This window comes from Pan troglodytes, chromosome 8 (genome assembly GCF_028858775.2).
Source record: "Pan troglodytes isolate AG18354 chromosome 8, NHGRI_mPanTro3-v2.0_pri, whole genome shotgun sequence".
Taxonomy (NCBI): domain Eukaryota; kingdom Metazoa; phylum Chordata; class Mammalia; order Primates; family Hominidae; genus Pan; species Pan troglodytes.
Window position 1 is genome coordinate 112,061,481 of NC_072406.2, and position 25,604 is coordinate 112,087,084.

At 43.1% G+C, this 25,604-nt stretch overlaps 1 protein-coding gene across 4 annotated transcripts in view; it reads right to left on the minus strand.

Annotated features, from left to right (window-relative positions):
* DNMBP (dynamin binding protein) overlaps positions 1-25,604 on the minus strand; it is a 135,369-nt gene that overhangs the window by 76,296 nt on the left and 33,469 nt on the right. For all 4 annotated transcript variants that reach the window (XM_016962390.4, XM_016962391.4, XM_063817620.1 and 1 more), the window contains 3 exon segments: positions 18,422-18,576; positions 15,567-15,689; positions 1,653-3,644 (listed from right to left, as the gene is read on the minus strand). In XM_016962390.4, the coding sequence (XP_016817879.4) occupies positions 1,653-3,644; positions 15,567-15,689; positions 18,422-18,566 (2,260 nt within the window). In that variant the 5' untranslated portion in view covers positions 18,567-18,576.

Genomic DNA, 25,604 nt, shown 5'->3' on the forward strand with positions numbered 1-25,604 from the left:
GTATCCCAGCACTTTGGGAGGCCAAGGTGGGTGGATCACTCGAGGTCAGGAGTTCAAGACCAGCCTGGGCAATGTGACAAAACCCCATCTCTGCTAAAAATAGAAAAATTAGCCAGGTGTGGTCGCATGCACCTGTAATCTCAGCTATTCAGGAGGCTGAGGCATGAGATCACTTGAACCCGGGAGGCACAGGTTGCAGTGAGCCAAGATCTCACCACTACAGCCTGGGTGACAGAGTAAGACTCTGTCTCAAAAAAAAAAGAAAAGAAAAAAAAGAAATCTACTCTCTGGACAGCAAAGATACAAGATGGAGTTTTCTCATGAGTCTTAACCTGGAAGTCTTTAGTGCTTAGTGGAGCCTGATTAAAGAAAGTTCTACTTAGGGACTTCCCATCTGCACCACTGCTATGGATGCCATAGCAGAATAAGAGACATAAATGTCCCAGAGGTATATGTGTCTCCGAGGTATGAGATTCTTTTTTTTTTTGGAGACAGGGTCTCACTCTGTTGCCCAAGCCGGAGAGCAGTGGCATGATCATTGCTCACAGCAACCTCTGCCTCCCAGGTTCAAGCAATCCTCCCACCTCAGCCTCCCGAGTAGCTGGGACTACTGGGATATACCACCACTCCTGGCTAATTATTTTTTGCATTTTTTTGTAGAAGCAGGGTTTGGCCCTGTTGCCCAGGCTGGTCTCAAACTCCTGGGCTCAAGCAATCCACCCACCGCAGCCTTCCAAAGTGCTGGGATCACAGGTGTGAGCCACCGCACCCAGCAAGGTTTGAGATTCTTTATCTGAGCAGCAAATGAAGTCAGGAGGCTACAGCAGTCATAGGCTCAAAACAGAGTCAGAGGCTCAAGACAGCCTATCTAGGGTGATGAAATAAGAAATTAGGTAGTGAGGCTGGGTGCGGTGGCTCATGCCTGTAATCCCAGCACTTTGGGAGGTCAAGGTGGGCGGATCACCTGAGGTCAGGAGTTTGAGACCAGCCTGACCAACATGGAGAATTCCCATCTCTACTAAAAATACAAAATTAGCCAGGCATGGTGGTGCATGCCTGTAATCCCAGCTACTCAGGAGGCTGAGGCAGGAGAATCGCTTGAACCTGGGAGGCAGAGGTTGTGGTAAGCCAAGGTCGCGCCATTGCACTCCAGCCTGGGCAACAAGAGCGAAACTCTGTCTCAAAAAAAAAAAAAAAAAAAAAAGAGGCTGGGCGTGGTGGCTCATGCCTGTAATCCCAACACTTTGGGAGGCCGAGGCAGGTGGATCACCCAAGGTCAGGAGTTCAAGACCAGCCTGGCAACATGGCAAAACACTGTCTCTACTAAAAATACAAAAATTAGCCAGGTGTGGTGATGGCGCACGTCTGCAATCCCAGCCATTTGGGAGGCTGAGGCAGGAGAATCACTTGAGCCCAGGAGGTGGAGGCTGCGGTGAGCCAAGTTCATGCCACTGCACTCCAGCCTGGGCAACAGAGCGAGACTGTCTCAAAAAAAGGAAAAAAAAAAAAAAAGAAAAGAAATTAGGTAATGAAAATGTAAATCATTTTTTGTCCATCGAGGATGGTAACATATCCCTAAAAAGCCTGGGTAGGCTGTTTCTGGGACTTGTGAGTGTCAAGAAACAATTACATATTATTTCCTCGTCACTTACCTCTTAGTTGCTGGAGTTCCATATTCAAACTTTCAATGTTACTTTCACAGAACTTGAGATCCTCAAGGGTCTCTGCTCTTGATGATTCATCCTGCTTCTCCTCCAGCATGAGGTTTAGCTCTTCTTGAGCTCTACTGTACATATCCAAGTCCCGCTCCATTTCCTCAATCCTCACCAGCACTAAGGGGCATGGGGAGGTCTGGTCCAGACTCCTTCCCATATGACCAGGGCCCTCCTTTTCTAAGGTCTCACAGGTAGGACGGTGTCGAGATAGGAGCTTGGGGGATACCGCATTCATTCTCTGCTGTGCTGAGGGAGGCAGGGGAGCTGGGCGAGAGGGTCGCACCACCAAGGGTGGTGCAGGTTTTAGGTTCTGGTCAACCAGCAAATGGGGAGAAGTGGATACTGGAGTACAGGGACGAGGTGGCGGTGGCCTTAGGGCCTTTCTCCTTTCCGGCAGCTCCTGCTCGGTGATTAACTTTGAGGAACCTCGGACAATATCCTTCTCAGAGTTAAAGTCCATGATTGAAAAGTGGCGTAAAATTTTATCTGGCTCTGTGCCGGGCCCTGCCAAGCTCTTCTCAAACTCGATCAGCTGTTGTGTCAGCTTCGAGTCCAGGTCAGTGCTGCCGTCTCCCTGTGAATGTGTTGCTGCTTCCATAACAAGCCGTTGGGCTTGCGGACCAGGCTTCATCTCTAATCTCTCTGAGACGGAGTAAACACTGGACGTGTGGTGCTTTTTAGTATAACTTGCTAGGTCGTGGAGCTGAGGACTCGATTGGCTGGGTTTGACTACCCTTGAAGCTGAAACAGAAGAGCCCCTGTAAAGAGGGAGCACTGGCTTCTGAAGAGTTTTTAGCTGGGAATACATTCTTTTGGGAGGTAGGCTGGCATAGTCTCTAGTCCTTGCTTCTAGGGGAAGAAGGTCAGGGTACTGTTCTGAGTGCGGGTGGCTCCCTCCCACTGTAGAATAATACTGGCTTTTCTGCAAGTTGGGATGAAAAGGGACCTGAGGTTGGGAGGAAATACCATTGACTACTTCTGTAGGGTCAGATGTGGGAGAGTCTGTGGCAAGAGGCATTTCCCACTCCACGCCTGGGCTTCTCGGGGGCCCTCCTGTGGTGTCCTCGTCCTGATAAGAGTTTCTGTCTGCGTCATACTCTGAAGTCAGATGACCGAGGGGAGAAGTGGGTGCTTCAGAAATAATGCAGTCAGGCTCCTCGGCCTCATGGTCACTGGTTTCATGTCTTTGTTCCTCTACTCCTAAGGAGTTCTCCAAACAATCCAAAGAAGTTTCCGGGATCCTGGCAAGGCTGCCTTCCTGGGGCAGAGACATGGTTTCCTCCACCCGTGTGTCAGGACATAATTTCACAAACCGGTAAGGAAAGATGCCTGTCCTGCCCTTCAGGGATCCTTCCAGCCAGCCATCTTCCAAGGTCGCCAGAATTCGGATTTTATCCCCGACCTCGAAATCCAGCTCATTTGGCTCCAGGGCTTGGAATCTGTACAGGGCGACCCCATAGGTCCCTGGCTCCTCCTCATCCTGATCCGGCCCTATCTCTTCTTCTCCTACAGGGGTATCTACTTCACCATTAACAATGCAGTCATCTTGATTTCCAGAACTTACTGACTCATCCACAGTCCTCAGGGGCCCCAACAGCTCTACAAAACCTTCTGGAAAAATGCCTCTTCGGCCCTCTAACTCCCCTTCAAACCAGCCTGGTTCAGGAACTCCAATAATGGTGATCACATCCCCTTCCCTGAAGTCCAGCTCTTCATCCAGCTGAGCAGAAAGCCCCATTAGGGCCCGGGCTTGTCCCATGGAATATTCCGGAATCTGAAACAGGGCGCTCTGGGAGTGCCACTGCCGGCTCTGTGAGGAGAGGCAGAGCTCGCGGACACATGAAGACGGGAAGAAGCCCCGTGCGCCCCAGCAACTTCGGCCCTGCAGCCAGCCTGCAGTGGGAATGCCATCGAGAATCACCAGGTCACCTAAAGAAAAGAGGAGCAGAGATGGTGACCTCAGTCATCACCCAGCAGAACATTATCACGACTAATAGTGCAACCTCTCATTTTAAACAGCTACCAAATTCAAGGAAATACACCTAGAGCTTTAGGAGCATGAACAATTTTGACAATTTATTGAATTGGAGCAGTTCTATAAACCTGTAGTTTTCAGAGTGTTCCATGGAACCCTACGGGTGGGTCTCCAAGATCCTAGCAGAGAATCTGTGAGGTCAAAACCATTCTCATAATAACACTAAGACTTTATCTACATATTTTACTCTGCTGACTTTTGTAATCTCTGTGAAAAAGCAATGGTGATTAAAACTGCTGGCCAGCTAGGTGCGGTGGCTTACACCAGAAATCCGAGCACTTTGGGAGGCCAAGGCAGGAGGATCGCTTGAGACCAGGAGTTCAAAACCAGCCTGGGCAACATGTCAAGACCTTGTCTCTACAATAAATTTAAAAATTAGCTGTGCATTGTGGCTCATGCCTGTAGTCCCAGCTATTCAGGAGGCTGAGGTGGGAGGATAGCTTGAACCCAGGAGGTCAAGGCTGCAGTAAGCTGTGATTTCACCACTACACTCCAGTCTGGGTGACAGAGCAACACTTGTCTCAAAAATAAAAATAAAATGGCTGGGCGCGATGGCTCATGCCTGTAATCCCAGCACTTTGGGAGGCCAAGGCAGGCGGATCACTTGAGGTCAGGAGTTCGAGAGCAGCCTGGTCAACATGGTGAAACCCCATCTCTACTAAAAATACAAAAATTAGCTGAGCATGGTGGCACGTGCCTGTAGTCCCAGCTATTCGGGAGGCTGAGGCAGAAATTAAACTCAGGAGGCAGAGGTCACAGTGAGCCGAGATCGCACCACTGCACTCCAGCTTGGGCAACAGAGCAAGACTCCATCTCAAAAAAATAATTAATTAATTAAAAACTGCTGGCAATTCATAAGCAAAGGCAGTAGCCACAAATCACATGAATAGTCACTGTATGGTCATCGTATTCTTCACAACCATGTACTCACAGTTTTTAAAAAAGCCATTTTCAGTTAAGAAGCAATACAAATTATGCACTGTGCTAAATCTCAACCCTTAAGAACAATTCTTTTGTAATATTCTGTGTGACAATATAGGAATTACACATAAAGCACTTTTACTGCTGAGGAGAAGCACGAGTAACTGAGTTATATGCCTGAACCATCTGTTTATTTTCACATAACACCATTTTATGTGCAAGAATGAATAACAGACAACTATGTTTATTCAGACTTAGATATCTGGCAGATGTTTCCTCCAAAATGAAAGTGAGTCTGAAACATCAAGGAGAACAAATGACAGTATTTGTTGCCAATGATAAAATTCCAACTTCCAAGAGAAAATGAGAATTTTGGAAAACTTGTATCTACTACCATGGGCTTGGCAGCTTTCCCATACTTAAAGATTCTTCTGATGAGATAGTAACAAATATGATTTTTTCATATTGTATGTTGAAATGGTCAACATTTGGAATAACTGAGTAGCTAATTGAATCAATATTTCCCAAATGACAAATGCATGCTGGTATAAAATCATTCATGGCTAAAAGATTCACACTCCAAAAGCAAGATAGATTAATGAATTTTAGTGTAATATTATGAAAGTTCACCGACATAGTTTCAGATCCCACACTGCAATTAACTCGTAAGAAATTACCAATCGTTGAATTTTGGTGCAGTGTCAACGATGAATATTTGCAATTATTTAAAAAGACTATTAAAATACCTTTTCCTGTCTCCCATTGCATATTTGTGTAAGGCTGGATTTTCTTCACATAATTCCATGAAAACAACACATTGCAACAGATTGAATACAGATGCAAATAGAATCTGGTTTTCTTTTAGTAAGTTGAACATTAAAAATATTTACGAACATGTAAAGCAATGTCATTCCTCATTAATTTTTTTTTGTTTGGAAAGCTATACTTATTTTTCATAAAAATATGTTATTTACGTAAATATGTAATGGGTTTTTAATAGACTGATAAACAAGTTTTAAAAATTCCCAGTTGTAATAGCTAATATGATAAATATCAACAGACACAGCCCACATAAACAAAAGCTCTTTGGGAAAAATACAATAATTAGCCAGGTGTGGTGGTGCCCACCTGTGGTCACAGATACTTGGAAGGCTGAGGCGGGAGAGTCACTTGAACCTGGGAAGTCAAGGCTGTAGTGAGCCATGGCTGTGCTACTTGCACTCCAGCCTGGGCGACAGAGAAAGACACTGTCTCAAAAACAAAAACAAAACAAAAAAACCACCCAAAAAAACAAAAAAACTCTTTGGGGTCTCAATAACTTTTAAGAGTATACAGGGAGGCCAGGTGCAGTGGCTCACACCTGTAATTCCAGCACTTTGGGAGGCTGAGGTAGAAGGATTGCTGGAGCAGAAGAGTTCAAGATCAGCCTGGGCAACATAGCGAGACCGCGTCTCTATTTAAAATTAAAAAAAAAATTAGCCGGGTGTGGTGGTGAGTGCTATAGTCCCAGCTACTTGGGAACCTGAGGCAGGAGGATCGCTTCAGCCCAGGAATTTGAGCCTGCAGTGAGCTATGATGGCACCATTGCACTCCGGCCTGGGCAACAGAGTGAGACCGTGTCTCAAAAAAAAAAAAAAAAAAAAAAGAAATCTTTAGTAAAGGGTTCTTTGTTGGAGATGAAGGGTATGGACAATGAATGTTCAATCATGTTCTCCAGAGGCCTTCTTGAACTGTCCCTATCCTGAAAATATCTTATAATGAGATCTTAAAAGAAGGTACCAATAATCACCACTTTTGTTTTTGAAAATAACCAATTTTCAGGTTATCCTCACAAAACGTAAGCTGAACAGTTAGCATCTGTCTTATTGTAGAAGAAGTCGAAGTAAAGAAAGGATAAGAGCACAGTATATGTTTCTGGAAAAATGAAATTAAAATTCAGTTCTATATGATTTATGATTTAATTTTGAAAAAATTACTCTAATTTTATCATCAATTGTTTTATAACAAACTCTTATCTGATTATAAGCTATTCACTTGTAGATTATCTAATCTTACAGTTAAGATTAAAGTTAATCTTACCTATACTTTTATAGTTAAAATTTCCTTCTCACTCAGTACCCAAGTCAGAGGTGCTCAAGGAATGCACCTGGCCTAGGTAAAATAAGATCTGGGTAGCAAAGCACCTGGCAAAATCCTATGAGTCATTTTATAGTCAAGCACATTGGAAAACCAGGTTATCTTTTATGCTCTTGATTTTTATATGCTCTTGATTTAAAAAAAAATTAGGCCAGGTGCGGTGGCTCACGCCTGCAATCCCAGCACTTCGGGAGGCCGAGGTGCGCGGGATCACCTCAGGTCAGGAGTTCAAGACTAGCCTGGCCAACATGGTGAAACCCTGTGTCTACTAAAAATACAAAATTAGCCGGGTGGGGGGGTGCACGCCTATAACCCCAGCTACTCGAGAGGCTGAGGCAGAAAAATGGCTTGAACCTGGGAGGCAGAGGTTGCAGTGAGCTGAGGTTGCACCATTGCACTCCAGCCTGTGTGATGAGAGCAAAACTCCATCTCAACAACAACAACAAAAAATTTAAGTCTACTCAGGCAAGGTGGCTATTGCCTGTAGTCTCAGCTACTTGTGAGGCTGAGGTGGGAAGACTGCTTGAGCCCAACAGTTCAAGGCTACAGTGAACTATGATCGGACCACTGCACTCCAGCCTGGGTGACAAAGAGAGGCCCTGTCTCTAAAAAATAAAATAAATAAGAAAAAAAAAAAACTAAGTCTGTCTTATATTCCCAAGTAGGTTACAGTTCCTTAATGGTAGGTACCACCTTCTCTTTGGTATCTCAAGAGTCTGGTATGATGCCTTTTGCATGGCAAGCACTTGATGTTCATTTGCTAATGATGATTATTCTTCAACTCCAACTCCCAAATAAATTCATTACATTCTGCTTTCCAAACTGACTTCTGCTGCTAATTTCCTTTTTTCTTCTAATTCCTTCTTTCAAAATATTTCTTCCCTTTTTCTTTTTTTCTTTTCTTTTTTTTTTTTTTTTTTTTTTTTTTTTTTTTTTTTTTTTTTTTGTGGAGACAGGGTCTCACCCTATCACCAAGGCTGAGTGCAGTGGTGCAATCATGGCTTACTGCAGCCTTGACTACCTGGGCTCAACTGATTGTCCCACCTCAGCCTCCTAAGTAGCTGAGACTACAGGCATGCGCCACCATACCTAATTTTTATTTTGACAGGGTCTCACTATGTTGCCCAGGCTGGTCTCGAACTCCTGGACTCAAGTGATCCACCCGCCTGAGTCTCCCACAGTGCTGGGATTTCAGGTGTGAGCCACTGTGCCCGGCCTCTTCCTTCTACTAATTGCTCTATGCTACGACCCTGGTCCAATTCCCACCATCTCACCCTTTGAAATCTTGTCCCCAGGCATTATTTCTTCAAGTCTACCAAATGATTCCTGACAAATCAAGATTACAAATGCACCAGTTTTATCATCTCTCTCCCCAGGCCAAACTTTTACCATGAAGCACAAGGAGCCTACTGCTAATGGCTTCTTCCTCAGTAATCCTATTCTTATTACCCAAAATATATAAAAAATAAATTTGCTCTGGACACTCTCTGTAGAGGTTTACTGAGCTACCAAAAGACTTATGCTTTCACCCCAAAGCAAACTTATATTCATGATTATCCAGTCACAACTTTCCCCTTCTCCAACTATCCAATATTATCTCACCTATGATATGAGACCCTATTCCACACAAGGAGGTTTTTATTGTTATGAAGCCACATCATTATTAACCCCAAAGCCTTACTCCAGTTACACTGTCTCTCCATCTGAAACCTAGGCTTGCTTCTCTAAAAAACCTTAGAAGCTCACATTCATCTTGGCTGTCTATAGCCTAGAAAAGGAATTATTGTCTATATCATGAATTCTGACACTTGTATTTTTATATACTATACAGCACCTAACATAAGATTTTAGACTTAGAGAGAGGTGCCCAAAATATTTTCACAAATTTGATATTATTTGGTTTCAATGCTCCCCCAAAATAGGGTCTTGGTCCTGTATTTCTACATTCCTTTAACTTATGATTCCCTATCCCTTGGTCAGAAGTTGGGGTCCTAAAAAATCACAAGGCTGGGCGCAGTGGCTCACGCCTGTAATCCCAGCACTTTGGGATGCCAAGGCAGGGGGATCACGAGGTCAGGAGATTGAGACCATCCTGGCTAACACGGTGAAACCCGGTCTCTACTAAAATTACAAAACATTAGCCGGGTGTGGTGGCGGGCGCCTGTAGTCCCAGCTACCAGGGAGGCTGAGGCAGGAGAACGGTGTGAACCTGGGAGGCGGAGCTTGCAGTGAGCCGCGATTGTGCCACTGCACTCCAGCCTGGGTGATAGAGCGAGACTCCGTCTCAAAAAAAAAAACAAAAAAACAAAAAACCACAAGTAATTTTTCCCCCTCTGGCCCTAAGGCCATCCATCGAGAACACGGAGGGAATGCACTGGTGACTGACTGCTGTTCAGACACAATGGGCCTCTTGGTGAAGGGGAAGAATAAAAGCGTGCCATAACTCCCACTCTGCTGGCTTTGAAATCAACTGGCTTTCTTAAAGCTGTAGAATTATGCTATTTTCCTTGTTTTGCCAGATCCCCCTGAACCCATATAATAAGGCTTGTTTTCCTATCTATTTTCAACTGGATAACTGTTTTGATAAGCTTTATTACCTGATGGACTGCTATTTTATTGGTTATTTCTACACAGTAAAGGTGAATCTTCAAAAACATACACAATTTAGAACCTGGAAAGTACTTTAGAGATTATTTAGTTCAATACCCTTTTTATTTTAAAATTCATTTGATTATTATTATTTTTTAAGACAGGGTCTCAGTCTGTTACCCAGGCTGGAGGGCAGTGGCTCAATCACTGTTCATTGTAACCTTGACCTCCCAGGCTCAAGTGATCCTCCTGCCTCAGCCACCTGAGTACCTGGGACTACAGGTGTGTGCCACTGTGCCCAGCTAATTTTTTTTTTTTTTATTGTGGAGATGGGGTCTCATTTGTTGCCCAAGCTGGCCTCAAACTCCTGGGCTCAAGTGATCCTCCCACCTAGGCCTCCTAAACTGCTGAGGTTAAAGGTGTGGGTCACCATATTCTGCCTCAATGCCCCTGTTTTATAGCCCTGTTACTGAAGCGCAAGTCTCTGTTTTTCATCAGAAAGAGTTATACAAGCTATTCCCCTGGGATCCTAGGTGATTCCTTAGGAACGGATCACTTTTTCCATTAGATTGGTATCTCCAGAATAACTAGTGGTCATTCCCAGACTTCTGAAATACCAATATGAGGAACTCCTGCACGAGCAAGACCAGATTTTGAGAACAGAAAAATAGGAAGTGTGGTGACCCTTAGGGTCAGCCTGAGCCTTTGACTCATGCACAATTAATCCCAGCCACACTGCTTGTTTCCTCTGGTTGGATTTTTTATTTGAACAGGAAATGCATTAGGAATAAAATGGTAAAAAGGAGTGCAGGTCTTCTTAGAATCGGATATGAGCAGTCTGACTGCAGTCCTGGGTTCCTCACGGACTCCTTTTGGGCTGTCTCTAAATGCCAGGGGAACTATATGCTTTATGCAGCCTGACCACGTACAGTATTTTATTCAGGTTTCCATACGAGCCATGTCAGAACGTCTTTCCTGAGAGCTCACATTCATGGCATCACAAATTTACAACACATGTGCTTTGACTGATGAATACCACTGGTCAATTTATTTTTTATTGGCCTTTTGTTTGAGGGGGCAGGTTATAGGCAAGGGATGAGGATTCTGTCTTATGTGAGGCAATTATTAGTGATATTCTATCACTTGTCATAATATGCACTAACTTGTTTCTCTCCTCTCTGTCTTTTCCTTGTCCTAGTCTCTTTTTTTTTTTTTTTTTTTTTTTTTGGAGACGGAGACTTGCTCTGTCGCCCAGGCTGCAGTGCAGTGGTGCGATCTCGGCTCGCTGCAACCTCTGCTTTCCGGGTTCGAGCAATTTCTCCTGCCTCAGCCTCCCGAGGAGCTGGGATTACAAGTGCCTGCCACCATGCTGGTAGTGATGGGGTTTCACCATCTTGGCCAGGTTGATCTCAAACTCCTGACCTCGTGATCCACCCGCCTCAGCCTCCCAAAGTGCTGGGATTACAGGCGTGAGCCACTGCGCCCAGCCTCCTTGCACTAATCTCTTATTTTGGTTTTGTTCTTTACTCCCCTCCACCCCCCACCTTTCTTTTCTCCTGTTTTTTTTTTTTTTTTTTAGGATAGTCAGGGGCACTGGCCACCTGTTTTGATTCTTCTTCTAAGAGACAGACTTGTTTCTCAGTTTAAATATAACTCGAGGCCAGGCGTGGTGGCTCATGCCTGTAATCCCAGCACTTTGGCAGGTCGAGGCAGGCGGATCGCTTGAAGTCAGGAGTTCGAGACCAGCTTGGCCAAAATGGTGAAACCCTGTCTCTACTAAAAATACAAAAATTAGTCGGGTGTGGTGGCACACACCTGTAATCCCAGCTACTCGGGAGGCTAAGGCATGAATATCACTTGAAACAACGAGGCGGAAGTGGCATTGAGCAGAAATTGCGCCACTGCACTCCCGCCTGGGCGACAGTGTGAGACTCCATCCCAAGGAAAAAAAATATATATATATATTATATATATATTAACTCAAAACAGTAGGAATAGTCCAAAGCAATTACATAGCTTCAGGAAAAGGAAGAAGGGTGACACCTGCTGGAACAAAGATCAGTGGTTCTGATTTCACATAGAATCTCTCAGAACAGACACACAAAGCTTCACAGAATTATCCCAGAAACAAGATACCCAAAGCACATCAATGAAGCCCAGGCGCCCAGGTTAAGACTAATAAGAATAGCTAGCATTTACTGAGCGCTTACTTACTACCATATGCTTTCCATGTACAACCTCATCTAATCCTCACAATCACCCTGAGGTAGGTATTATATTATTATCCTCATTTTGTAGATAAGAAAACTGAGGCTGAGAGACTTAAGTAACTAGTCCAAGGTCACAGCTATTAAGTGGTGGACTTGGATTTAAACTTAGGCCTGTCAGAATTCTTATCCCCTAAGCTATACTGCCTGCTCTAAATACATATAGACATCTATAAATTATACATATATTTTTTCTCTTATTAATCCTAATGATACTTCTTAAAGGTAAGTAAGTAACAATGAACTAAAAAGGCACGTGGTAAAACACAGCAGATCTCAAACATTATCCCACATACTTTTTTTTTTTTTTTTTTTTTGAGATGGAGTTTCGCTCTTGTTGCCCAGGCTGGACTGCAGTGGCGCAATCTTGGCTCTCTGCAACCTCCAACTCCCGGGTTCTAGCAATTCTCCTGCCTCAGCCTCCCAAGTAGCTGCGATTATAGGTATGCACCATCGTGCCCAGCTAATTTTGTATTTTTAGTAAAGATGGGGTTTCACCATGTTGGCCAGGCTGGTCTCGAACTCCTGACCTCAGGTGATCCACCCGCCTAGGCCTCACAAAGTGCTGGGATTACAGGCTTGAGCTACCATGCCTGGCCCCACATACTCTTAAGGTTTCCAAATCCCCTCCTGACCTATTCCATCATCAACATTTCATTTACAGACACACTGATCTAATGGAAAAAGTGATTTTCAGTCTAGGAAGTTGAAGCGCCATCCCAAGCACTAGACTTAAAAAACAGGAAGCCTAGATGCAAGTCTGATAAACTATATCTGGCATAAAACAATACTTTCATTTTTTAGTGATTTTGTTTCCCACCAGTAAATACCTGTTGATGTGACTTGTCACGTATACAAAAAGAGAAATTAAAATCATTTGTGCACAAGCTAAGTTTCCCAGAAAAAGGCAAATTGCATAGGTATAACTAACTTCTCCATCCTCCAAGCCTTGTGTTTCCAAATTAAAAGACAGAGCTAAAAAAAAAATGTGAAAGGCATAGAAGGAAAGCTGACTGGTCAGTGTGTTTACTGGCAGTAGATTATCACAGAGAGGAGAACAAGATAAAACCATGGATAATTAGTACATCTCATTCTAGTCTCTCTTTCCCAATGTATCCCCCTGCCCGCATCCTCTTCCTTTGGATTCCACTTACATCTTTAAGCTTATTAGGCTTAACTGGTTAAAAGGTAGTCAAGATAAAATCTACAGATTCCAGGTCCTGGCCTGACCTTGAGTCAGTCTTCAGACAGGTGACTCACGATGCCAGATTCTTTCTGAGAATCTCTCGGATGGCATGCTTCCTAAGAAAAGTCCATGCTACCCACATCCTTTGAACAGCTCAGCGGAAGCCACTGCACTCTTGTCCTTTCTCCATTCCATCAGATATGGACAACAGACTCCACTGGGAGAGCTACGAGTAAGGATAGATAAGGTCCGTGCTATAATCTCTTAATCTATTTCTGTCTACCTTCCCAACACTGATTAACAAGAAAGCACAGAGCTGAAGTAGAGACTGAGTATAAAGTGAAGTGTAAGAAACTCTCAAAACAACAGAGCGTGGTGGCGTTTTCTCTCATTAATACGTTTTTTTTTTTTTTTTTTTTTTGAAACAAGGTCTTGCTCTGTTGCCCAAGCTGGAGTGTAGTGTCGTAAACACAGCTCACTGCAGCCTCAACCTCCTGGGCTCAGGCTCCTGCCTCAGTTTCCTGAGTAGCTGGGACCACAGGCATATACCACTGGTATGCACCACCATGCCTGGCTAATTTAATTTTTTTTTTTTTTTTTGTAGAGACAACGTCCTGCCATGTTGCCCAGGCTGATCTCAAACTCTTGGGCTCAAGGGATACTCTTGCCTTTGGCCTCCCAAAATGCTAGGATTACAGGCATGAGCCACTATACCCAGCCTCTTATCAATCCTAATGATACTTCTTAAAGTTAAGTAAGGTCTGTAATCCCAGCTACTCGAGAAACTGAGGTGGTAGCATCACTTGAGGCTAGGAGTTTCAGACCAGCCTGGGCAACAACGTGAGACCCTGTGTCTTAAAAAATAAAACAAAATTTGTATAATAAAAAATAAGTAATCCCAGCACTTTGGGAGGCCAAGGTGGGCAGATCACAACATCAGGAGTTCAAGACCAGCCTGACCAATATGGTGAAACCCCATCTCTACTAAAAATACAAAAATTAGCTGGGTGTGGTGGCAGGTGCCTGTAGTCCCAGCTACTCGGGAGGCTGAGGAAGGAGAATCGCTTGAACCTGGGAGGCGGAGGTTGCAGTGAGCCGAGATCATGCCAATGCACTCCAGCCTCGACAGAATGAGACTCCGTCTCAAAAAACAAACAAATAAATAAGCAAAATAAAACAAAATCTAAAAATAAAGAAATTCTCAAAATAGATTTTGAGGATTAAGGTCAAAATCCATTATTCCATTCTTATCACTAAGGGTTAGAGAAGTTTGCTAGGTTTTTCTGGGTGTGTGTGTGTGTGGGTGTGGGTGTGTGTGTACATGATTTAAGAAATTAAGCCTGTCCCTTTTGTGCCATATGCCAAAGAGCAAGTAATGATATTAATAACACACCTAATAAGTTCTACTGTTTTGATGACTGAGTCATCACAAAATTGGATTGATCAGAAGCTTCTGTCTTTTAGACACTACTGGTTTCTCTGTTTATGCAGAATGGACTTAAGGATACTTGTTGAAATGGTTTATAGTTTGTTCATCTAATCAGAGTGCAAGAAGGGAGAAATACTTGGAAAATCACTGAGAGATAGCTATGACTACCTGTTTTAATTTATATTTATGTATTTATGTATTATTTATTTGAGACAGGGTCTTGCTCTGTCACCCAGGCTGGAGTGCAGTGATGTGATCATAGCTCACTGACGCTTCCAACTCAAGCGATCCTCTTGCCGCAGCCTCCTGAGTTGTTAGGACTATAGGTGCACACCACCACGCCTGGCTAAGTATGACTATCTGTTTTTAAATCACTTCCTTTTAAACTGGCTCTGATAAGACAGTAGTAAAATGCGGATGTTTTGCACCTATCTCTTAATTTCCACATCAAAATTCCTGCTCTACTATTACACATTAATAAATGGTAATATTGCTAGCAAAGCCGTACCCAGTTATTTTTTTTCTCCCTCCCCCCACGCCCCATATCAGTTTTTAAAAGAAAAAAAGAGAAATAAAGCCTGAAGTTGGTCAGGCGCAGTGACTCATGCCTGTAATCCCAGCACTTTGGGAGGCCGAGGCAGGCAGATTGTTTGAGCCTAGGAGTTCGAGACCAGCCTGGGCAATATGGCAAAACCCCATCTCTACCAAAAATACTAAAAATTAGCCCAGCGTGGTAGCACGTGCCTGCGGTCCCAGCTACTCATGAAGCTGAGATGGGAGGACTGCTTGAGCCTGGGAGGCAGAGGTGGCAGTGAGCTGAGATCGCACCACTGTACTGGGCAACAGAGTGAGACTACTGTCTCAAAAAAAAAAAAAAAGAGAGAGACAGCATGAGCCTGAAGTGTGGCTATTGCATGGGGGCATTGGAAAGATAACCCTGGACTTAGAATATGATGAGTTCATATTCTGAGGCCAAGACTTACCACCTTCGGCCAACAGTCTTTGAATTTTGCTCTCATTATTTATAAAATACAGTTAATAATCCCCACTTTCCTACCTCCCAGGTCTGTGCTGAGGATCAAATGAGAATATATTTGTGAGAAAATACCTTGGAAATTATAAAATGGTACTAAACTGTAAGGCATCATTACGTCCACACTACTTTGGTATTGCCGAGGACTCTCTAGAGGTTAAGCCACTTCACAAATTCAAAAAGGATCTGGTTGTCGAAACGGGCAGACTCCAAAAATCTAATTTCAAATAGTCTACTATTTGATGAGCAGCTTACCTCGATGGAGGGGAAGATTATCCAACTCTTGGGATGTGAATTCACAAATGCACACAAACAGCCTCTCTCCCTCTTTTAGACTGGGAATGGTCACAATTTCCACAAAACTGCTGGGGAATTGTCCTGAAAATAAAAGCAAACATATTAAATTTTAATACTGAGATTTCTTTTCCCGTCTGTGTACAAGGACAAAAACTTTTCTTCTGAGTCCATGTATAGACCGTAACTTGAAAACTCAGGGAATACTCATAATTGGAGAATCTGTTGGAGAAGAAGTATAGTGCACAAAACTAGATGCATGCAGGACAGACAGAATGCAATTCAATTTGGTACGCATTTACTGGGGGCTGCTATATGCAAAGCACGCTGCAGAGGAAAACATAAGACAGTTTTGGTTTTCAAAGATCTAAAAACCTAGTTCAGACAAAGAGTCGAATTCAGACATAAATAATAATTCAATCCTGAAATCTGGTATCATAATGTAAGTACACAAATTGTTACGGAAGTTCAGAAAAGGTAGGTAATAGGTCAGGAAGAACATAAAAAACTTTATGAAAACAATAGCATTTGAATCTGACGGTGGACAAGGTTTTAATAGGTGGTGGGAGAAAGACAGGGCCTGCCAGTTGGAAAGTATCAGAAAGTCTGATTGATTCTACTTTCTATCTCTGGGTATATTTATCTCCAGACCCACCACCTTGGTCCATGCCATCACCATCCCTCACCTGGATTACTGCAGCGACCTTCCAAATGCTTCCCTGCCTTCAGTTTTGTCCTTTCTATCATTCTTAAGTCTGCAGCAGTGAGTTTTCTAAAATTCAAATCTGATCATGTTCAAAGCACTTTCAGGGTTTCCCATTTTCTTCACTCCTTACCATGGCATACTCTGTCTCCCATGATCCAGCTTTTGCTCATCTCTCCAGCCCACCTTTCTCCCTCAACCACTCACACCTCATGCCCTACTAAACTTCTCTAGGTCCCCTGTGTTCTCACATTCCAGGGACCTTCAACAAGCAATCCTCTCTGCCTACCATCTTTCCTTGCTAACTCCTTCTCATCATTTTTGTCTCAGCTGAGATATCATTTCTACTGGGAAATAATTTATCTCCCAAATGTGGGTTAAGTGTCAACAGAGTGTGCTCGAAGGACTCCAACCCAGACTTACATAATTATGAGTATATGCAAGTTAAGGATTGGATTAACACAGATGCATGTGGTGTGGGAAAAGCTTCCACCCTTCCCTAGGCTTATTAATGAAAGAAATCGATGTGAACATATATCTTACAGAATAGAAGAAAGCTAACCAGGTGCGTGGAATGTGGGTGGTAGGTACCATGTAGGGTAAGGGATAACTTTAATAAATTTGGGCCAGCCATGGATCCAAGAAGGAGTGAACAGGATGAATCATGCTCCTTTGAAGAAAATGAAAGAAAGATCACTTCTCAGCCTTTTGCCTAAGATCAAGTGAAGAATGAAAGGGTAGAAAATGTTCAAAGAAGACAGCCAGAGGAAACAAGGTGGAGAGCACCTTGTGTTCCACAAATCATAAAGCTGGTTATGAAAAGCAGTAGTGCCGGGTGCGGTGGCTCACGCCTGTAATCCCAGCACTTTGGGAGGCCGAGGCAGGCGGATCATGACATCAGGAGATTGAGACCATCCTGGCTAACATGGTGAAACCCCGTCTCTACTAAAAATACAAAAAATTAGCCAGGCGTGGTGGCATGTGCCTGTAGTCCCAGCTACTCGGGAGGCTGAGGCAGGAGAATGGCATGAACCTGGGAGGTAGAGCTTGCAGTGAGCCGAGATCATGCCACTGAACTCCAGCCTGGGCAACAGAGCAAGACTCCGTCTCAAAAAAAAAAAAAAAGGAAAGCAGTAGTAAACAACAGGGTTATGAAGAAAGGAATAACATGTTTTGAGAAGAGGAATAATAGCACTGAACACAAAGGATAAAGACCTGGGAAGGGAAAGGGGGTGAAAGACAAAGACTTGGATAGAAACCTGGGCTGGGGCAGCTGGTGTCTAGTGGTGCAACCTCTTGAAGGAATCAACACAGAGAGATGGAATGGTAACAGAAATCTTCCCCTAACTGGTAGAGACCACATATGAATACAGTAGGAAAACACAAAAGGATTCTGAAATTTATTGACTTGGGCTTCCCATTTAGCTAGCTTTCTTTTCTTTCCTTCCTTCCTTCCTTCCTTTCTTTCTTTTCTTTCTCTTCCTCCCTCCCTACCTCCCTCCCTACCTCCCGTCCTTTCTTATTTATTTATTGAGATGGTGTCTTGCTATGTTGACCAGGCTGGTCATGAACTCTTGGCCTCAAGCAATCCTCCCATCTCAGCCTCCCAAAGTGCTGGGATTATAAGCATGACCCACCGTGCCCAGCCTTTATTTTTATTTTTATTATTTATTTACTTATTTAGAGACAGAGTTTCACTCTTGTCGCCCAGGCTGGAATGCAATGGCACAATCTCAACTCACTGCAATCTTCACCTCCTGGGTTCAAGCAATTCTCCAGCCTTGCCTCCTGAGTAGCTGGGATTACAGGCACGAGCCACCATACCCAGCAAATTTTGTATTTTTAGTAGAGACAGGGTCTCACCATCTCACCATGTTGGCCAGGCTGGTCTTGAACTCCTGACCTCAGGGGATCCACCCACCTCAGCCTCCCAAAGTGCTGGGATTATAGGCATGAGCCACTGTGCCCAGCTAGGAATAATTTTCTTTCTTTCTTTCCTTTTTTTTTGAGACAGGGTCTCACTCTGTTGCCCAGGCTGGAGTGCAGTGCCAGCCTTTATTTTTAATATGGAAAGAAGTCAGGGCCTGTGGTCCACTATGAGTCTCTTACTTACCTGTAACATCCTCCTTCTTTCCTAGAAGCCAAAATTCATCCACCACTGCCAGCACCTCAATAACATCTCCCACAAAGAGCGGCAGTTCTTCTGATACGCTAGGGCAGAAGTCAAAAATGGCTCGAACCACTGAGCCAGCCTCCATGTTTTATAACCTGGAAAGATAGATCAAGAGAAACAGAAAACATCAATATTTAAGACACTGCAATATAGATCTATTTCTTGGAATGATAAAGCTTAAGATACAAATATACTTAAAATGAAGCCAAAGCTAAGCAAATACGTTAGTACTTCCTATTTTATTTTTGAGACAGGGTCTCACTCCCATCGCCCAGGCTGGAGTGCAGTGGAGCAATCATGGCTCACTGTAGCCTTGACTTCCTGGGCTCAGGTGATTCTCCCAGCTCAGTCTCCCAAGAAACTTGGGCTACAGGCATGTGCCACCATGTCCAGCTAATTTTTTGTATTTTTACTAGAGGCAGGGTTTCACCATGTTGCCCAGGCTGGTCTCAAACTCCTGGGCTGAAGCAATCTGCCTACCCTGGCCTCCCAAAGTGCTGGAATTACAGGCATGCTCCACTGTACGTGGCCTCATATTTTAAAATATCAAAGTTATTTCTCATTTCTTTTTCCTTTTTTGGGGGCCGGGGGAAACAGGTCTCGCTTTATCACCCAGGCTGGAGTGCAGTGGTGTGATCATAGCTCACTGCAGCCTCCAGCTCCTGGGCTCAAGTGATCCTCCTACCTCAGCTTTCTGAGTAGCTGGAACTACAGGCGCACACCACTGTGCCTGGCTCTTTATTTTTATTTTTTGAGATGAAATCTCGCTGTGTGTTCCACACTGGAGTGCAGTGGCACAATCTCGGCTCACTGCCACCTCTGCCTCCTGGCTCAGCCTCCCAAGTGATTCTCAAGGCTCAGCCTCCCAAGTAGGTAGGACTACAGGCATGCACCACCATTCCCAACTAATTTTTGTATTTTTAGTAGAGACAGGGTTTTGCCACATTGGCCAGGCTCATCTCAAACTCCTGGCCTCAAGTGATCTGCCCACCTCAGCCTCCCAAAGTGCTGGGATTACAGGCGTGGGCCACTGCCCGCGGCATTTATTTATTTATTTATTTATTTATTTATTTTTGTAGAGATGAGATCTACTTTGTTACCCAGGCTAGTGTTGAACTCCTGGCTTCAGTGATCCTCCTGCTTTGGCCTCCCAAAGTGTTGGGATTCCAGGCATGAGCCACCACACCTGGTCTAATTTAAAAATAATAATTTCCTCATATATTTTTCATTTGGACCGCAAAGGAATTCAGGAACAAAACAAAACAAAACAAAACAAAAACCCTAGACCTCTCAGTGATAGAAAAGATTCAAGTGTCAGCAAATGTAGGCTTTTCAGAATGCCTGAAGAGGGCAGTAAGGAAATTAACATTTTTAAAACACCAGACAACATGGTAATTTTAAAATACAATACTTTAAAAAGTAGAGATTTTAAATATGGCATTTTATTCCCCATAGATCTTAAAGATTAGGATACTAAGGCTCAGTATAGTTAGAAAACATTATTTGTCCAAGATCACGGTGCTCACAGCAGCAGGGCCAGGACTCAAACTGAGGGCATTCTGGTTACTACCTACTGAGACTATCTGCAAACAAATGTACCACAACCTGAAGAACAGCAGCAGAACCATGCCTCAAAGGCCTAGATGGAAAACCTGTTGGGGGCTGGCGCGGTGGCTCGCACCTGTAATCCCAGCACTTTGCGAGGCCGAGGCGGGCAGATCACCTGAGGTGAGGAGTTTTGAGGCCAGCCTGGGCAACATGGTGAAACCCTGTCTCTACTAAAAACACAAAAATCAGTCAGGCACGGTGGTGGGTGCCTGTAATCCCAGCTACTTGGGAGGCTGAGGCAGGAGAATCACTTGAACCTGGGAGGCCGAGGTTGCAGTGAGCCAAGATCGCACCATTCATTGCATTCCAGCCTGGGTGACGGAGTGAGACTCAGAAAAGGAAAAACGAAAAGGAAAAGGAAAGGGAAAACCTATTGAATGGCTCATGCCTATAATCCTAGCACTTCGGGAGACTAAGGCTAGAGGATCAATTGCAGTCAGGAGTTCAAGACCAACCTGGGCAACACAGCAAGACTTCACCTCTATTTTATAAAAAAAAAAGTTAGAAAAGTAAAAATCTGTAAGAAAGGAAGAAAGGACTATGTAGATGGCACCTCCAGACAAGATTTAGCATCCTATGCCAGATCAAGTATATGTTTTCGGTTCACAGAAGTCAGTGGCCCAACCCCGGAGAGTATCCTTGTACTGTTACGGTGTCTGTGCTATAATAAGACGATGTGTTCATTACCTTGATGCATGTGGCTGGGGAACCTATGTATGTATTGAAGCAGCAGAAAGAGAGGACATAAGTAGTGGACATCCATCCCTCTGTAGACAATCAGCCTTGATGACAGCTACATTTCTCCCTAGGTCTCTTAAAGGAGCAGCTGAAGATCACCAGAGTATCCAGGCCTGAAATCTATTTTTCTTTTCTTTTCTTTTTAGAGATGGGGTCTTACTCTGTTGCCCAGGCTGGAGTGCAATAATAGCTCACTGCAGCCTTGAACTCCTGGGCTCAAGTGATCCTCCTGCCTCAGCCTCCCAAGTACAAGTCTATTTTCAGCCATCTCAAGTACTTATTTGGTCTTGGTAGAGATGAATGAGGACTCTACCTTCCATCTCACATACAACCATCATCACATCAAAAAGCATGAAGTGCCTACTTACAAAAAAAGAAAAGGTAGTGGTAGCTCTGTTAATTTTATTTATTTATGAGACAGGGTCCTATTCTGAGGCCCAGGCTGGAGTGCAGTGGCTCACCGTAGCCTCGATATCCAGGGCTCAAGCAATCTTCCCACCTCAGCCTCCTGGGTACATATGGCTACAGGTATGCATAACCATGCCCAGCTAATTTTTTTTGTACCTTTTTGTAGAGACAGGGTTTTACTATGTTGCCCAGGCTGGTCTCAAACTCCTGGGCCACCCACCTTGGCCTCCCAAAGTGCCAGGGGGTTACAGGGAGAAGCCACCATACCTGACCTCTGTTAATTTATAATCCAGCCAGGCACGGTGGCTCACGCCTGTAATCCCAGCACTTTGGGAGGCTGAGGCGGGTGGATCACCTGAGGTCAGGGAGTTCGAGACCAGCCTGACCAACATGGAGAAACCCCATCTCTACTAAAAATACAAAATTAGCCTGGCGTGGTGGTGCATGCCTGTAATCCCAGCTACTCGGGAGGCTGAGGCAGGAGAATCACTTCAACCCAGGAGGCGGAGTTGCAGTGAGCCAAAATCGCACCATTGCACTCCAGCCTGGGCAACAAGAGCAAAACTATGTCTCAAAAAAAAAAAAAATTATATCCAAGAAAACACTGATGTGGATAAACATATTAGGCATATAATAAATCATTTAGTATATTAATATGGAGTACCTAGAAGATGTTAATAAATCATGCTACACAAACATTACCTATTTAATTTGTACTGTCAAGCAAAAGTAGGTTATCTTTGTGTTACTTATTATAGACTTTTTGTCTATAATAAGATGACTTGAGTCCACAGTGGAAAAGAGAAGTGGTAAGTGGGTATTTCCCACAGATGTTACTAACACATTTCCTCTAAGTATTACCAAAAAAAATCTAATTATAATTACATGCTGAAGAGGCAGCATATATGAATGTAAAGCACTAGGCTTCTGTAGTCAGACGGACCCAGGTCCACAGGCCAGCTCCACTATTTATTAGCGATTTCACCTTGGACATCTTACTTAAACTCTCTGGGCTTCAGTTTCCTCATCCAGAAAAATGGAGATAATCATACTTTCATAATAACCATCAAGACTATTACAGTTATAACAGCGCCTAACATTCATTGAGTACTTCCTAGGTACATGCATTTACCATGTACTTCCCTGAGTCCTCGCAAGGACCCTATCATATGTTATTGGTTCCCATTTGGCAGGTGGGGACACGGGATCAGAGAGATGATAGCTGTCCAAGGTCACATAGTAAGTCAGAGGTGTAATGGGAACCCAAATCTGTCTGTCTCCAAAGCCTTAACCAGTATGCTAACAGTGTGAAAGCACCTAGGTCAGGGCTGGTATAGTAGCTGCTCAATAAACATTAGTCATTATTACAAAGCATCATTTCCATAATCAATTGCAAGCTCAGATTTGTGTCACTGATATAGCATCATCAGAGAATGTGCTATTTCAAACATATAAACACTACGGAGCTTACCATTTCAACATGTCAAAACCTGGTTAACTTTGATTGTTTAAAAATAGACACACTCCAGACTTCCCTGACTTCTTTATTAGAAGACCTTGAACATGACTTACTCTTCGGCTGATGGGTCCAAGTTCATTATTAAGACTACACATTACTGTATTAAGCTGTGATACACAATACTAGCACTGTCTATCTTTTAGGCCTTTCTCTTTCAACGTCAGCCTACCCTCTGCTCTCCTCTGTCAACTTTTCCACGCCCTTGCTATATTGCTGTTTATGATCTGCTATGGAGGGGAGACCACACGCATACTACCAAAATTATGTAAAGTTCCTAGATAAATAAAAGTAAACAAGCTCTAAATGCGAGGCTAACAAACTCTACTGTGGTGGGAAAGGACACATGTTCGTGGTAGAGTTTTTCAACAGTTATTTTCATGTGCACTGAGGCCCCTTTCTTACTTTCTGGCTGTCTTCCAGAGGACTGAAGTTGCCAGATGTCAGATTTCCACATAAGGGTGGTGTCCTAAGTATTTTCTTAAAAAAAAAAAAAACCACACATAATGTCGTGCAAACTTCTTAGCCATCTAGATGTTTATGTTATTAAAACTATTCCTTAACCTTCGGCCAAATTAGATACTATTTTTCTTCTTATACTACATTTTCTCAAATTTCATCTATCAGACTAGATATATCTAATTATCTAAAATATCAAGTAAAGAATTAGCATAAACCCCATATAATTACTTAGAGAACTACCCCATTACACAAAGGGAGTAATGCTTGTAATCTGAAAGAGTTAAAGCTTCTCCCAGAGAACCGTTTCACTCTACCAGAAAATGACTCAGAAGAGAGGAGAATCTGGCTCAATAAATACTTTTACTGACTGACCTCCTACTCCATTGGAATGAGTGCGTAATCACTGAGGAGCACACACCCTAGAAGGGTACTGAAGTCACGGCCTCGCTAAATTACATGATTCATGTGTGAGACCCAAAAGTATGTATAATATGACGAATCTCATCTGTCTTCTCTGCCCTGTATACCCTATGAAAAGCAGCTACTCTTATTCATGCCAGGGCCATTTTAGAAGCCTGAGCATATATTTTGAAACAATCATAAATGGCTTCTATAAGCTGTTCCACCAACTCCAGATAGAAGTAAAAAGAACTGCAGAGGAAATCAGAACACAGATGGGCTTGAGAGAACGCCGAGGAAATTACTGCTTATATGGCATGATTTCAGGGACAGCAGAGAAATTTGCTATGAAAACACCATCTTCTTCCCTTGCTGGTGAACGCCTATCTTTCCACCTTTAGAGAGTCATTCTGCATTTGAAATATAGATATCTTTGGAAAGAAAATTCTTCAAACCCTTTTAGAATGTAAACTCTGTGAAGGAAGAGATTTATTTCATTCACTGGTCTACAGCAGTGCCTGGCACATAAAATATTTTCAGATTTTTGATGAACAAATGATTTGTTGAAGTTTGGGAAAATATATGAAACTCTTTTTTTATTCTTATCTTTTAAAAATTTTTTTCCAATAATCCAACCTGTCACAATATATGAAACTATTCATATCAAAATCTCAAGTTTTACTTACCTAAAACTAAATTAACCATCTCTTCCCCAAAAATAGTTTTACCTTCCAGCTTGTCTATCTATGTATGGCACTGGCAACAGTGCCATAGCAATGTCATAGAAATCTTCCAGGTCAAGCATTAATATCTTGGATTTCTTCATCCTCTATGGCAGACGGTACACTAAGAACAACAGCTACTGTATGATTATCTACCAAGTGTCAGACACTGATCTAGGAGCTTAAATCCTCACGACTCCGCAAGGTAGACAGCAAGTCTCCAAAGCCAGGGTGCCTGCATTCCAATCCCAGCACCACCACTGAGCAATTTACTCAATCTCTTTAGCTGACAAATAGCTAAACCAGAACCCGAATTCAGGCCTGTTTGATTCCCATGCCCACGTTCTTTTTACGGCAAACATCGCTTTTCTTAAACTTCATTGGTTCTTCCTTCAACATTCTCTAGACTTCCATTTTTCTGTTTCTCCAACATTTAACTATGAAAATTTTCAAACAGCGAGGTTGAAAGAATTTTACACCCACCACCTAGATTCTAGCATTAACATCTTACTGCAGTTACTTTATCACATATTATCTATCCCTTTATTCGTTTATCAATTTGTGTTATTTTTTGGATGCATTTCAAATATATATATTTTTTATTTTGATGCACTTCAAAATAAATCATAAACATTTCCCACCAAACTCTGACATATATATCTTAACTGGAGTCCAATATTTGTTTACAGTTTTTGTTGTTGTTTTTTTCTTTTTTGAGACAGGGTCTCTGTCACCTAGGCTACAGTGCAGTGGCGTGATCTTGGCTTACTCTAACCTCTGCCTCCCAGACTCAGGTGATCCTCCCACCTCAGCCTCCTGAATATCTGCGATCACAGGTGTGTACCACCACACCTGGCTAATTTATTTACAGAGGTGAGGTTTTGCCATGTTGCCCAGGCTGGTGGTCTTGAACTCCTCAACTCAGGTGCTCTGCCCTCCTCGGCCTCCCAAATTGCTGGGATTACAGGCGTGAGCCACCACGCCTGGCCAGCAGTTTTTTTTTATTTTTGTTTTTTTAAAGTACCTTTTTCCTCTCCCTACTGGCCAAGGAATTACAAATTCTGGATTTTAACAGAATTGCAGTTCTGTTTTCCCCACTAAAATGGCAGTAAATCTGATTAATCTTTCTAAAATGTCAATTTATATATATAACACAGTTGGATGAGAATTTACAGGTCCTCCTATTTTCTATAATTCATACATTCAATGAATATTTATCAAGCCAAATGGCATCAACCAAAGCCCTATGCAAACTAAAAATCTGGCTTGA